Raw genomic sequence first — 16,252 nt, 5'->3', positions numbered from 1 at the left:
TTAACGTCCTGCTCAAGATATGAAATCCTACCAATGTAATTGGCCCTTGTATTTCTCTCTAATTGCATAATCCTTCCTTCACCTCAGAAATAATAATTGTCTCCTTTTATACATAATAAAAGCTATGTTTTTGAACTTTTTTTTTGTTTTGTTGTTTTTGAACTTTGTATAAGTGGTGAGATCTCTGACTCTTCTGCCACTTTTTTTTTTTCATTTGCCATATTTCTGAGATTCATTTTAGTTGATTATAGGTCCATTCATTTCTACTGCTTGTGTTCTTTCACTGTATGCCATAAGTTCCTTATCTCTTTTGTTGACAGAGATGTTGTTTTCAGAGGGTTTTTTTTTTTTTTTTTTTTTTTTTGCAATTAAGTGCTTTTCTTGTACACGTATTTCAGAGTTTCCCTAGGGTACCTTTGAATGAAACTCCTGGATCAAAAGGTATCTGTTGAGGATGCCTACATTCCCTGATTAAATTCTCATGGTTCTACACCCTTCTTTGCCAAGACTAGGTACTATCAGATTTTTTTTTTTTTAGTTTGTTACTTCAGTGAGTGTTATGTCTCATAATTTTGAATTTCTCTGATTACTAGGGAGGTTGGATGTCCTTTCTTATGTGTAGCATTAGAGGTGCTTTTTCCCTAGTATAGTTGTATATTATGGCAGAAAATTATATGTAAAGTTGAAGGTAGCATGAAGTACTTCTACTAGATAGGAATGTACCATAATTGTATCCTTAGAACATTGGCAACTTTGTAGATTTTTTGAGAGGAAATAATATGGCATGATTTTCCAATAGTACATTAGAGCATGGACTTGGGAATCAAACTGATGCTTGAAACCTGGTTGCATCGTCTTTTTTTTTTTCCTGATTTTGTTTTGTTTTGTTTTTAGAGGGGATGGGAGGGGCAGACAAAGAAGGAGGGAGAGAATCTTAAGCAGGCTCTCCGCCCATAAAACTCTGACATCATGACCAAAGCCAAAATCGAGAGTTAGGATGCTTAATGGACTGAGCCACCCAGGCGCCCTAGGCTCCATTGTTCATCCACGTTATGACCTTAGACGATTTGTACAATCTCTCTGAGTCTGTTTCCTCACCTTTTTTTTTTTTTAAAGATTTTATTAAGTAATCTCTACACCTGACATGGGGCTTGAACTTAAAACTCCAAGATCAAGAGTTGCATGCTCTACTGACTGATCCAACCAAGGCACACCTGTTTCTTCATCCGTAAAGTGAGTATAATACCTCGTGGTTTGGTGATAGAATGAAGGAAGATAACATAAACAGTGGGCACATAGCACTAGCATATGGTTTTAGGATGAAATAAATGTGCTTCTACAGTAGTGTGGAAGATGGATAATACCGTGGCAGAAAATGAAGTCGACACTGAAATCTGGCACTATTTGTGAGTACAAAATGTGATCTGTTGATAATCTGTTGTTAGTTTACTCTAAGACAAATGTACTCCAAATCAGGAACAAGCAAGAAGACACCTGGCATGGCAAATCCAGATGAGTCATCTCTATGCCATGTATCTGTGTTTGACAATCCCACATCTCCCCACACACAAACAAACACCCACCCACATCACTTGTGTTCATCTTCTGGGCCCTGTCAGTTTCTTTTTCTTTTCTTTTCTTTTCTTTTCTTTTCTTTTCTTTTCTTTTCTTTTCTTTTGTTTTCTTTTCTTTCTTTTCTTTTCTTTTCTTTCTTTTCTTTTCTTTTCTTTTCTTTTCTTTTCTTTTCTTTTCTTTCTTTTCCTTTCCTTTCCTTTCCTTTCCTTTCCTTTCCTTTCCTTTCCTTTCCTTTCCTTTCCTTTTTTCTTTCTTTTATTTTCCTCTTTCTTTCTTTCTTTCTTTCTTTCTTTCTTTCTTTCTTTCTTTCTTTCTTTCTTTCTTTCTTTCAAGATTTTATTTGTTTATTCATGAGAGACACAGAGAGAGAGGCAGAGACACAGGCAGAGGGAGAAGCAGGCTCCCTGCAGGGAGCTTGATTCAGGACTTGATCCCAGGACCCTGGGATCACCCCAGGATCACTCCCCAAAGAGGAACACTCAACCACTGAGACACCTAGGCATCCCTGCCTTGTCAGTTTCATGCCAGTCAGGACATCAGTGACTATGACAAGGCTGTCCAGGGTCACAGTGGATAGGTAGGAGTAACCTTGGGATCCTTATGGGTGGAAATGTAGGCTTTTAGATAATTGTGAATTGATGTTATTTAGACTCTTCTCATGTCCCTTGCCACAGGAATTTCTCCACATGGCTTCCAAAGAAGTGACCATTACAGTTCGCCTCATTCGTTCATTTGAGCATCGCAATTTCAAGCCTATAGTATATCATGGAGTTAATTTGGACCAAACTACAAAGGAATTTATAGTCTTTCTAAAGCAAGGTATGAGATGTCTTAGTCGTTTTGCTTTATTAGTATTTTGAAAAATGTAGATGACTATTACATTGATGGTAATCATTTATTTTTTAGAATTTATTTATTTGAGAGAGACAGAGATAGTGACAGAGCACAAGCCAGGAGGAGAGGGAAAAGCGGGCTCCCCACTGAGCAGAGCACCTGCCTAGGGACTCAATACCAGAACCTTGGGATTATGACCTGAGCCAAAGGCTGATGCCGATGGTAATCTTTTAAAAATACTCTGAAAGATACTAATCTAGGTTCTCAGCCAGGTGCTATGTCAGCTCTTGTTCTGGGCCTCGTTATCAATTGGAAGTATCTTTCTGAGGCTCATTTAGCTTTGTGTGCGCCTTCCTCAGGAATTATTACCATCGTGTTTGGCTTCTCCCTTTTTTCCCCTGCTTTTTTTTTTTTTTTATTAAAGAAATATTTAGATTTGCTTGTGAGGTTGATTAACAAGGGAATGCAATGTAGCTAACTGTATTACCTGGCTGAGTATACAGAGGACCTCACAAGAAGTACAGTAGGAAAGTAGCAGGTCTCTGTCTGTACAGCCAGAAAATCATGAGAGCTATTGGTCATTGTGATTACAGAAATGACAACCAGACCAACTGGTGGTAGTTTATCATTTTTAGCTTAAAATTCAATAGGCATGTAGTCAGCAAAGGCTTTTGATAAGACCTTGATGGGTTTCTAACCTCCATTTTTAATTATTGAAATGTTCTAATCACCAGCATTTGATAAAACATCTAGAATGAGCTTTTATTATTTTAATTGAAATTAATTTACATATGGTGTAATGTACAGATCATAGTTTTGACAAATATATCACTTTATTTTTTTTTAAAGATTTATTTATGGGGATCCCTGGGTGGCGCAGCGGTTTAGCGCCTGCCTTTAGCCCAGGGCGCGATCCTGGAGACCCGAGATCGAATCCCATGTGGGGCTCCCGGTGCATGGAGCCTGCTTCTCCCTCTGCCTGTGTCTCTGCCTCTCTCTCTCTCTCTCTATGTGTGACTATCATAAAAATTAAAAAAAAAATTAAAAAAATTTTAAAAAAAGATTTATTTATTTATTTATTCATGATAGACAGAGAGAGAGAAGCAGAGACACAGGCAGAGGGAGAAGCAGGCTCCATGCCGGGAGCCTGATGTGGGACTTGATCCCGGGACCCCAGGATTGCACCCTGGGGCCAAAGGCAGGCACTAAACTGCTGAGCCACCCAGGGATCCCCATTTTTTAAAAAAGATTTTATTTATTTGAGAGAGAGCGAGAGAGCATGAATAGGGGGAGGGACAGAAGAAGAAGGAGAAGCAGACTCCCTGATGAGCCTGATTTGGGGCTCCATCCCAGGACCCTGGTATCACAACCGAAGCTGAAGGCAGATGCTCCACCAGCTGAGCCACCCAGTCACACTACATGTATCACTTGATATGTCTTAATCTTTTTTTTTTTTTTTACTTTGACAAAGTTTCAGACACAGAAAAGTTGCAAAAATAGGACAGAATTCCTGGATGCTCTTACACAGGTTCCTGAACTGTCAGTATTTTGTTACATTTATTTTAACCTGCCCCCCACCTCTTTTTTCCCTTTTTCTCTCTTATTCTCTTTACCCCCTCATTTTTTTCTTTCTGAATTTAGAAGTACATTGCTGCCATGATTCTCCTTCCTTTCTAAATATTTAAGTGTTTATTTCCTAAAAGCAAGGAATTATCTTACCTAATTACAGTACAGTGATTAAAATCAGGAATTTAACATTGAAACAATATTACTACCTATTCTGTAGACCTTTTTAAGATTATCATTATTCCAATAAGGCCTTTTGTAACCCCCCCCCAAAAAAAAATTCCAAGGTCGCATGTTACATTCAGTTCCTTTAATCTGAAATGAATTTCTTTAATCTGGAGTCTTTATTTCGTGTTGGCAGTTTTGAACAGCACAGGCCAGACGTTTTGTAGAATGCAACTCAGGTAGATTTTTCTGTTTTCTCACAGTTAGATTTAGGTTAAATGTTTTGGCAGAGAAATCCTAGCAGTGATGCTAACTTCTCTGTGCATCACCCCAGGAGGATCTACCACTTGCCAACTCTGTTACTGGCAAATGGTAACTTTCATCAGTTGGTGAAAGTGAGGTCTGTCAAGTTTCTCCACTGTAAATATTAATTGTAATGGACAAGTGATTTGTAGGAACATATCCTGAGACCATGTGATGATCCTGTTACTATCCAACTTACACCACCAGTTTAGCATTCTTTTATGATTCTTGCCTGGATACAATGATAATGATGATAATGGGAAAAATGGTAATTTTTCTTAATCTGTCATTGCTTCTGCATATGATAGCTGTTTTCCTACACTAAGGAAGAGGTTTCACACCCCTATTCCCACCATCCCATGTATTTAATCATTTGTTCATAGCATTGTGGACTCATGGATTCTTACTTTATTCAAAGGATTATAATTCTTACTATCAAGATTATTTTGATGCTCCAGTTATCCCTATTTTAGCCAGTGGTAGCCACTTTAATCTTTCCCCACGTCCTTCTATAACATGCCCCCATCATTCTTTGAGTGCTTCTTTATTTTTGGTATAAGATGTTCCAGACTTATTCTATTTGTTCCCTCCGTCAGCCCTGGGATCAGCTGTTTCTCTGAGGAACTCTGATTCCATTCCTGGAGAATGATCTTGGAAAACCAGTATCCTGATCTATATACAAGCAATACAAATGTATATAGCTCAATTTTTAAAATGTGGTGAATTCTTGATATTTTACTTTTTGATTGACTTTGTAAATTTCTAAACTCTTCTCTTTTATCTTCCCACCTACTCACCAACTTTGGGTGGTTTTACTTTACTCAGTATTACCTAAGTAAGGAGTAGGCAAGGTAGGAAACCTACACAGAAGATAGATCAGGCTTTACTTTGTAGTGACTGTAAAATATTTCATAAGAACAACATAATTACTCCTTAAAGTAACTATAAGCTGACATATGGAGCATATGTTGTTATTGCTATGTTCTTAATTATTAGGGGGAAATTGAGAGTTGGTACTAAGATATTGCCAATTACAGAGTGTCTTGCTTTTGAAAAGATAACACCAGAAGCATATTTGGATTTTGAAATAAAAACAAATCCCCATGTTTCTTATTTTGAAATCTTTATGCATATTATGGATTATAGTGCTCTTAGTGTTGTGGTAGTAAGTGCCATGATGTCCTTGGTACAGTACAGGATAGGTTCTTCTCATAGTCCTTCAGAATGAAGTAGAATCTTCAGGCTGCTGCAGTGGCAGGGGAAGATGTTACCTCCCCACACCACCACCACCACCTGGGTTACTGTGTTCTTCCCTTCCCAGGTACCATAGATGCCTTCTCCATTAGAGTAGTTGTACGGATCACAGTTAGATGCTCAGCCCTGCCTGCCCACATCTTTCACCTGTGTTAGTAATAACATAACTCCTTGTTTCAATTGTGCATGTGGGAGATGTGTCCCACTGACTAAAAGGTGAACTTTTGGGGTGCAGACTCTTTTCATTGGTGGGCTCTATGCCCAAGCCTATCTGATTAGAGGCACTGTGGAGCTTCTCTGAAAGGTTAGGGAGCCATATATCTACCTTTTATAATTTTGTACATAACAAAGACCAAAGAGTTTATTTCTGGCATTTTTTCAAGTAATAATAACAGCAAACATTACTGTATGTCTGGTACTTTACTGAAAACTTAAACTAGATGATCTCATTTCATCCTCACAGAATCCTTCTAAAGTAGGAACTGTTGTATCCCCATTTGACAGGTGAAGAAACTAAGGAACAGAGAGGTTAAGAAACTTGCCTGAAGTTACATGGCTAATAAAAGGCAAAGCTGCAATTCAACCCTGGCAGTTTAACTGTAACATGTACTCTTTTAAAAAAAAAAATTAAATTCAGTTATCATATGGTATATTATTTCAGGGGTAGAATTTAGTGATTCATCAGTTGCACACAATACCCAGTGCTCATTCCATCATCTGCCCTCCTAAATGCCCATCATCCAGTTACCCCACCCCCCACCTTCCTCCTCTCCAGCAACCCTCAGTTTGTTTCCTGGAGTTCAGAGTCTCTTATGGTTTGTCTCCGTCTGTTTTTATGTTATTTTATTTTTTCTTCCCTTCCCTTATGTTCATTTGTTTTGTTTCTTAAATTCCACATATGTGTGAACTTGTATGGTATTTGTCTTTCTCTGACTGACTTCGCTTAGCATATGTACTGTTAAACACCACACTAAGTTGTCTCTCTTCTGTTCTGCCTCACTTACTGAAGTGGGATCTCCAAAGTAAATGGATTCATTCAGTGTCAGAAGAGTCATTGCATTAAGTTCCCTTTGCTCTAGTGTTTTGAACACTGAAAGCTGAAAGCTGGAAGAGTGATTTGACACTGTGGCATAGTGAATTTTGCATACAGCCAGAAATGGTTATTGTGATTAGATCTTTTGGGGTTATTTTATTCTTTGAAGAGAGGGGTTATTTTAGATTCCTTCTTGCTTTTCTAACTGTTCTTCACCTTTTGCCATCCTTACTCTGGTCTCCTGTCATAACCGTCTGTTTCTCCCTTAGCAAAAAAAACTTTGGTTAAATTGGATTCATTCTCTATTGAGAATCACTGTTCTTCAACATCATGCTATTAAAACCTAAAGTTTTGTAATAAATATAAACACATATATTTATAAAAAGTATAAATATAAACATATAGGATTATTTATATGTAGGTTTATAAATATAATAAACCTGTTATTAACATATGGGGAATGGATGTTAATCAGATATTCTGATCACAGACGTACTGTATTACTACTACCTTACATAGATGGCTCATTTTCTAGATTCAGAAACCAATTATCTGGATAATATAAGACCTTTCACTTATTCTTTGATTTGGAAACATTTAAATATTTTGTAATCTTTCAGGTCTTGCTTCTGAACATAAAATCACTCCACTGGTGAAACAGAAAAAAAACCTAGAGGATTTGCCCAACCTACTGGTTCAGAACTCGTCTTTATCCCACCTTACTCATGGTGGTATGTTACTCTGTAAAGCCGCCATTCCATTGGGTGACTCCTAGAAGAGTTAGGGTTTCTTTGTCTTTATATGTTTCTTTGTATCTGATGTTTCTGTCCAGTTTCTCATTTGTAACATTTTATATTACTACTCTGCTACATTTGTTGCAATGAATGAGCCAACATTGATGCCTCATTAACTAAAGTCCATGGTTTCTTATAGTCTCCTTAGTGTTTATCTAACAGCTTTTTTGTGTTCCAGGATCTCTTCCAGAACTCCACACTACATTCAATTATCACATCGCCCTAGATTCCTGGGGCATCTGCAGGTTCTTGTCACATCTAACCTGCTTGATGGCTTTCACAGTTTTAAGAATCACGGGTCAAGCCTTTTGTAGGACAGTCCCCTAGTGGAATTTGCTTGATACCTTTCTTGTCATTAGCCTGGGGTTATGGGTTTTTGAGAGGAAGGTCATGAAGGTAGAATGTAGAATGTCACTAATTCCATCCTATCAGAGGTATGTGCTTTGTACATGATTATGATCGTTGCCATCAGATCACCTGGCTGTGGTGGTGTTAGGTGAAGTTACTCTCCCCTCTTTTCATATCACACTGTTTGGAAGAACAGCTCCCACACAATTCAAGAGTGGGGAGTTATGTTCTCCCTTCTTAAGTGGGGTAATATCTATATCATTTATTTGGAATTTTTATGCAGGGGGGGATTTTATTTTGTTGTGTAAATTCTTCTGGCTTTGGCCCCTGAGAACTTTAGTTGTATTCTGTGCCCCTTTGACATATGCCATCTGTATGTGTGTGTGTGTGTGTGTGTGTGTGTGTGTGTGTGTGTGTATTGAGTACTTAGTCACTTTCTGGTACTATAAGATGCTTCAGGCTCATTGAGTGTATTTCCTGTCCCAGTCCCAGAATCAGCATTTTCTCAAAGGAATTCTGGTTCCTGAAAGCCAGATCTGGGTGCTAGGGGTGCTCACTACTCCTAGCATATTGTTCTTTAAAGCTCTCTTAGTTGAAAGAGTGAAGAAATGTATCAGCCGGTGTATATACACATATCTATCAGTATTTTCATGTCACCATCTGTATCTGTATGTTAAACATGCGTCCTTCCTGATATTTTCCAATCCATTCCAACATGTACCTCCTGGCTTCCACCTGTGTCCTCTTCCCCCACCCCACTGCCTCTTTGTATTCTCGCTCCAAGAATGAGAATCTGGCTCCTGTCATCTCCCATCCATGGATTTAATTTTCGAATTCCCTTATCCATGGCTAGCAGTATCAGAGTTGTTAATCTGTATCCTTTGGGAAGCAACTTGTTATTAACTAGAGTACAGTGCTTCTGTGCAGTTCCTTTTGCCTCAGTCTTAAAAAAAAAATCTCTTCTTGCTACAGTCACTGAGGTCGGCAGCTTTTCTTCCAGCACCTTCAGGAAACTTGTTTCATACATTTGCAATACTCCTGGATTCTCTTGTCACCATCTGCATTCTTTCCTGGGATCCTCTGTCCTCCTAAATGGTGGTTTGTTTGTTTGTTTTATACTTTGCATACATTGAAGTTCACTCTTTGTGCTATAAAGTTCTATGGGTTTCAACAAATGAATAATGTTGTGTAGCCACTATTACACTGTCATACAGAATAGTTTCACTGCCATGAAAATCCCCCATGCTTCACTTATTTATCCTCTCCTGCAAGCCCCAGGTAATCCCTGATCTCTTTATTGTCTCTAGTTTTACTTTTTCCAGGCTATCATGTGCTTGGATTTATGTAATACGTAGCCTTTGCAGACTGGTTTCTTTCAATTAGAAACATGTATTTAAGGTTCCACTGTGTCTTTTCATGGCACATTATATCATCTTAATTTCCTTTAATCTGAAACAGGCCCCATCTTTTGTGAATATGAAAGCCTTTTTTTCTTATTTTATAATTTTTCTGCAAATATATTTCACCATGTAAAGAAAAACAGTAACAATATGTTTTGGGGTTTATGGAAATAGATGACAGCACTAGCACAAAGGCTAGGAGGGAGAAATGGAAGCACAAGATTTTTTCACAATCTATAAAATGATACAGTATTGCTTGGAGATAGAACAATAAGTTAAAGATATTTACTGCAGACTTGAAAACAACCATGTGCATGCACAAACACATCATCTAAGAGTTATAGGTAATATGCCAACAAAAGGGTTAAAATGGAATCATAAATTGTCAAATAGGTCAATCCAAAGGGAGATAGAAGAGGAAATAACAGATGGACAGAACAAAACAGAACCCAGATAACAAAGTGGTAGATTTAAATTCAATCATATTAATAATCACAATAAATGTAAATGGTCTGAACACCCTAATTAAAAGACAGACCTATAACAGGAAGTTCTAAATTATATGTTGCCTATAAGAAATGCTCTTTAAGTATAAAGATAAAAATCAGTTAAAGGTAAAAGGATGAAAAAGTTTCACCATGCTAATACCAATCAAAAGAAAACTGGAGTGACTACAGAAACATCAGATAAAGTAGATTTCAGAGTAAAGTTTATTACTAGGGATAAAGACTATTATTGTATAATGGTAAGACATCAATTAGTCAAGACAACATAATGATTCTAAATGCTTATGCACCTGACACAACACAACTTCAGAAATATTAGGTCAAAACGAATAACCTACAAAGAAAAATAGATGAATTTGCAATCACTGTGGGAGATTTCAGCATTGCTCCCTCAATAATTGATAGGACAAGTAGATAGAAAATCAGTAAGGGTACAGAGAACTTGAGTAATGCTATTGGACTAAATTGGCCCAAGTGACATTTATAGAACACTCCACCGAATAACAGAATATACATTCCTCTCAAGTGCACACAGAACATTTACCAAGAGACTATATTTCAAGCTGCAAAATAAGTCATGACAAATGTAAAAGGATTAAAGTCCTACAGTGTATGTTTTCTGACAGTGGAGTTAGATTAGAAATCAATGACGAAAGAATCTCTGGAAAATTCTGAAATATTTGGAAACCAAATAGCATACTTCAAAATAACCTGTGAGAACATGAGAGACTCCTAACTCTGGGAAACGAACTAGGGGTGGTAGAAAGGGGTGGGGGTGACTGGGTGACAGGCACTGAGGGGGGCACTTGATGGAATGAGCACTGGTGTTATTCTATATGTTGGCAAATTGAACACCAATAAAAAATAAATTTATATAAAAAAATTACCTGTGAGTAAAAGCAGAGATCAAAAGACAGGGTATTATGAATTGAATTAAGATGAATATACAACTTTTCAAAATTTGTGGGAAGCAGGTAAAATAGTACTTGGAGGAATATTTATAGGACTAGAAATGCCTAAATTAAAAAGATGAAAAGGTCTCAAATCACTTCAGCTTCTATGTTAAGAAATGAGAAAAAGGTAAGTAAATTAAATCCAAAGTAAGCAGAATAAAAGAAATAATACAGATTGGAGTAGAAAATAGGAAGCACAGAAAAAAATCAATAATCAACCAAAGTCGATTCTTTGAAATACATAAAACTGATAAAGCTCTAGCTGAACTGATTGGGAAAAAAATGAGAGAAAACACAAGTTATCAGTATCAGCAGCAAGAGTTGTTGCACTACTACAGAATCTCTATAGATATTAAAAGAATAATAAAGGAATATGTTAAACAACTTGATGCCAAAACAAAACAAAACAAAACAAAACAAAACTTGATGCCATAAATATGTTATCCCAGGAAAGTGGAGAAGTTCCTTGAAAGGCTCAAACTACCAAAGCCCACTAATAAACAGATAACCTGAATAATACTGTATCTTAAAATGAACAACGGTTAAAACATATTTCCACACCGAAAACTCTAGTCCCAATTTTAGTCGCTGGTAAATTCTATATGCTGAAGGAGAAAAAGATTCCCAATTCCACAGAAACACTTACATAAAGTTCCAGAGGAGGAAATATTTATCACTTGATTGTCTGAGGCTATCCTTATCCTGCTGTCAAAACCAGAGAATGTAATCAGAAGAAAAAAAAGAAAAACCACTACCAACCAATATCTTTCACACAAAAGAGATAGAAAAATTCATAACCAAAGTTTAGCAAATCAAATCAACAGTATTTAAAGAGGAATAATAAATTTATCTTAGGAATGCAAGGATGATTTACTATCAAAAAATCAATGTAAAAAAGGCAACAAAAAGCAGTCAATCAAAACAAAACAAAACAAAAGCAGTCAATGTAATTCATTATATGCATAGATTAAGGGAGAAAAACCATACGAATATCTCAGTAGATAAAGACAAAATTCAGCATCCATTCCTGTTAGAAACTCTCAGCAAAGTAGGAATAGAAGGGAACTTATTCTACTGATTAAGGATATCTATGAAAAATGGGTCTCCAACATCATACTTAATGGTGGAAGACTGAGTGTTTTCCTCCTCAGATTAGGAACCAGGCAGGGTTATCTGCTCATGATCACTTCTATTCAACACTGAGCTGGAAGTTCTAGCCAATCTGTTTAGGCAAGGAAAAGAAATAAAAGGCTTCGCTTGAAAGAAATTGAAGAAGACACAAAGAGATGGAAAAATATTCCATGCTCATGGATTGGCAGAATTAATATTGTGAAAATGTCAATGTTACCCAGGGCAATTTACACGTTTAATGCAATCCCTATCAAAATACCATGGACTTTCTTCAGAGACTTAGAACAAATTATTTTAAGATTTGTGTGGAATCAGAAAAGACCCTGAATAGCCAGGGGAATTTTAAAAAAGAAAACCATATCTGGGGGCATCACAATGCCAGATTTCAGGTTGTACTACAAAGCTGTGGTCATCAAGATAGTGTGGTACTGGCACAAAAACAGACACATAGATCAATGGAACAGAATAGAGAACCCAGAAGTGGACCCTGAACTCTATGGTCAGCTAATATTCGATAAAGGAGGAAAGACTATCCACTGGAAGAAAGACAGTCTCTTCAATAGATGGTGCTGGGAAAATTGGACATCCACATGCAGAAGAATGAAACTAGACCACTCTCTTGCACCATACACAAAGATAAACTCAAAATGGATGAAAGATCTAAATGTGAGACAAGATTCCATCAAAATCCTAGAGGAGAACACAGGCAACACCCTTTTTGAACTTGGCCACAGTAACTTCTTGCAAGATACATCCACGAAAGCAAAAGAAACAAAAGCAAAAATGAACTATTGGGACTTCATCAAGATAAGAAGCTTTTGCACAGCAAAGGATACAGTCAACAAAACTAAAAGACAACCTACAGAATGGGAGAAGATATTTGCAAATAACATATCAGATAAAGGGCTAGTTTCCAAAATCTATAAAGAACTTATTAAACTCGGGATCCCTGGGTGGCGCAGCGGTTTGGCGCCTGCCTTTGGCCCAGGGCACGATCCTGGAGACCCAGGATCGAATCCCATGTCAGGCTCCCGGTGCATGGAGCCTGCTTCTCCCTCTGCCTGTGTCTCTGCCTCTCTCTCTCTCTCTCTCTCTCTCTCTCTCTCTCTCTCTGTATGACTATCGTAAATAAATAAAAAAAAATAAAAAAAAGAACTTATTAAACTCAACAGCAAAGAAACAAACAATCCAATCATGAAATGGGCAAAAGACATGAAGAGAAATCTCACAGAGGAAGACATAGACATGGCCAACATGCACATGAGAAAATGCTCTGCATCACTTACCATCAGGGAAATACAAATCAAAACCACAATGAGATACCACCTCACACCAGTGAGAATGGGGAAAATTAACAAGGCAGGAAACAACAAATGTTGGAGAGGATGCGGAGAAAAGGGAACCCTCTTACACTGTTGGTGGGAATGTGAACTGGTGCAGCCACTCTGGAAAACTGTGTGGAGGTTCCTCAAAGAGTTAAAAATAGACCTGCCCTACGACCCAGCAATTGCACTGTTGGAGATTTACCCCAAAGATTCAGATGCAATGAAACGCCGGGACACCTGCACCCCGATGTTTCTAGCAGCCATGTCCACAATAGCCAAACTGTGGAAGGAGCCTCGGTGTCCATCGAAAGATGAATGGATAAAGAAGATGTGGTTTATGTATACAATGGAATATTCCTCAGCCATTAGAAACGACAAATACCCACCATTTGCTTCAACGTGGATGGAACTGGAGGGTATTATGCTGAGTGAAGTAAGTCAATTGGAGAAAGACAAACAGTGTATGTTCTCATTCATTTGGGGAATATGAATAATAGTGAAAGGGAATATAAGGGAAGGGAGAAGAAGTGTGTGGGAAATATCAGAAAGGGAGACAGAACATAAAGACTCCTAACTCTGGGAAATGAACTAGGGGTGGTGGAAGGGGAGGAGGGCGGGGGCTGGGGGTGAATGGGTGACGGGCACTGAGGGGGACACTTGACGGGATGAGCACTGGGTGTTATTCTGTATGTTGGTAAATTGAACACCAATAAAAATTAATTTATTAAAAAAAAAGGCTTCGCTATTGGGAAGAAGTAAAATTGCCATTATTCACTGGTGACATGATTATCTATATAATAATCTATTATGATTTTGTTATGAATCTTATAAAAATCCTGCAGAGTCTATAAAAACACTACTAGAATAAGTGGAGCTTAAGCAGGTTGTAGGTACAAGACCAATACGCAAAAATCAATTGTTATTACTGATATAAGGCTGGAAACTTACAAAAAACTTTTTGTAATAGCATCACAAAATATGAAATAGATACATTTGCTAGAGGATAAGACTTTTGCACTGAAGACTCTTAAAACGTCAGTGAGGAGTTCAGACTGAACGAAAGACAATGATTTGATTTTTTTCAAATGTAGGCACCTCTGAGTGTGAGCCATTTCATGGAGCCCTCTGTTCTTACCTCGTGCCTTCACAGTGTTTCATTGTCTTGTTCAGGAACTATAAGTGGTAATAAATTAAACAGATCTAATTCCCCTTTCTGATGTTTCATTAACACTTCTTTGGCTCAGGAATTATAAGTGAGAAATACAAAAGGAGAAAATGAAGCTTCTGTTTTCTGGCAAGCCTAAGCTAAGAGGTTTCAAGTGTCTGCCAGGTGGATCCTGGCTCTAGAGAGGTTTGCTTGGACCTACAGGGTTTTAAAAGTCAGAGAATTTCACCTAAAACCTCAGAGTTTTGTTTTTAGTGTTTTCATTTAAATGTTTAGGCAACCAATAAGAATGGCATGGCAACAGCCCCTTTAATAGGATGCACGCCCAGATTTCACAGCACCCCTCACCCCGTTTGACCTGTCTACTCACTCAGGTCAACTGGTTGGCCCATGTGAATGTGTTTGGCTAAGAATCATTTTAGTTTTTTGTTTTATATTTGAACATCTGTGCCTGGGACCAGCCTGCTGAGTCTGAGCCATTCATGCTGGACTGGGGGGGTTCTATTGTGTAGCAGAAGAGCACCACACTAGTAAGACCTAGCCCTGGCTGTGAACATACCTTCGTTAAAGGTGTGACATGGAATATGTGCTCTCAAGAGTGGGGACTTGTCTTGGTAACTTCTTATTTACCTTGTCCCCAGAATGCTTGGTAGTAGGTATTTTAAATGCATGTAACATAAATGAATAAATGATATTTTAATTTTTGTATATATTCGGCCCTCTAAAAGGTAAATGTGCCTAGAAAAAAACACTCCCTAATTCTGATGTGTGGGTTTTGTCAAGTTTTCTTTATAAATAACACATGCATGCAGTTTTAAGGTCAGAACATAAAAGGAAATCAGTAAAAAAAAAAAATCTTCCCACTTCTCTTTTACCAGTACACCATGCTCTCCCCAACCCCAAGAATATAAAAACAAATACAAACATATATTCTTACTTTTCCCCCATTTTACTTGAAAGGTGGCTTACTTTAAAAATAATGGTCTGGGGAGTACCTGGGTGGCTCAGTTGGTTAAGCATCTGCCTTCAGCTCAGCTCATGATCCCAGGATTCTGGGAGCAAGCCCCACATCAGGCTTCCTGATCAGCAGGGAGCCTGCTTCTCCCTCTCCCTCTGCCTGCTGCTTCTCCTGCTTGTGCCCTCACTTGCATGCTCTGTCAAATAAATAAAATCTTTAAAAAAAATTGTCTACCTTATGCTTTCTTTTATCTTTAACATATCTTAAAGATCTCAATAATAGAGCATTTCCTTTGCATCTTTTTTTTTAGTTGAAAAATATATTTCCTTTTTGGGGCATATTATAATTTAATAAGTCTCCCCAGTGGAGGACATTTGGATTTTTATGAGCATTTACTATTGTAAACAGTACTACAGTTAGTACCTTTGTATGTATGTCTTATTACGCACAGTTGTGAGAGTGTGCAAAATGTATCTCTGTGATCAGTTCTTGAAGTGGAATTGCTAGATCAAAGGATATATGCATATGTAATTTTGATCTATATCAAATTGCCCTCTGCCATACACACATTCTCAGGCATTTGAAATTCTATTTTAAAAAGAATATTTAATTTGTTTTTGTTTTCTTTTCTTTGAGGAGTTAGTTACATTGTAGGTTATCTGAATTTTGGTAAGAGTAATAACATTTGTCTTGATCCTTGGTTTCTATACTGGCCTGACCAATTCTCAGATTCATATGCTAAATGAATGTCACCATATAGAAAATAGTAGCTCACCCAGGAATGCTATGTATAGCAAATGCTATTGTATTTAATAAAATGACAATTCATTTAATAATGTGACTGAATTCTTAGTTCAACTAATAACAGCTCAGCATCTCCTCAATGCTTCCATTGTTTTAGATGACCTTTGGATTTTGATGGCATGTTAGCTTCATTTTGCG

The 16,252-nt window shown here is 37.5% G+C and overlaps 1 protein-coding gene across 4 annotated transcripts in view; it reads left to right on the top strand.

The window, feature by feature from the left end:
- Nucleotides 1-16,252, top strand: part of CUNH2orf76 (chromosome unknown C2orf76 homolog) — a 47,563-nt gene that overhangs the window by 14,634 nt on the left and 16,677 nt on the right. For all 4 annotated transcript variants that reach the window (XM_055316296.1, XM_055316299.1, XM_055316297.1 and 1 more), the window contains 2 exons: nt 1,117-1,233; nt 2,250-2,394. In XM_055316296.1, coding sequence (XP_055172271.1) covers nt 2,262-2,394 — 133 coding nt within the window. In that variant the 5' untranslated portion in view covers nt 1,117-1,233; nt 2,250-2,261. The remainder of the gene's footprint in view (nt 1-1,116; nt 1,234-2,249; nt 2,395-16,252) is intronic.

The sequence above is a fragment of the Nyctereutes procyonoides genome, unplaced genomic scaffold (assembly GCF_905146905.1).
Source record: "Nyctereutes procyonoides isolate TBG_1078 unplaced genomic scaffold, NYPRO_anot_genome, whole genome shotgun sequence".
Classification (NCBI taxonomy): domain Eukaryota; kingdom Metazoa; phylum Chordata; class Mammalia; order Carnivora; family Canidae; genus Nyctereutes; species Nyctereutes procyonoides.
Note: the sequence above shows the minus strand (reverse complement) of the source record. Positions and strands in the feature narration are given on the sequence as shown.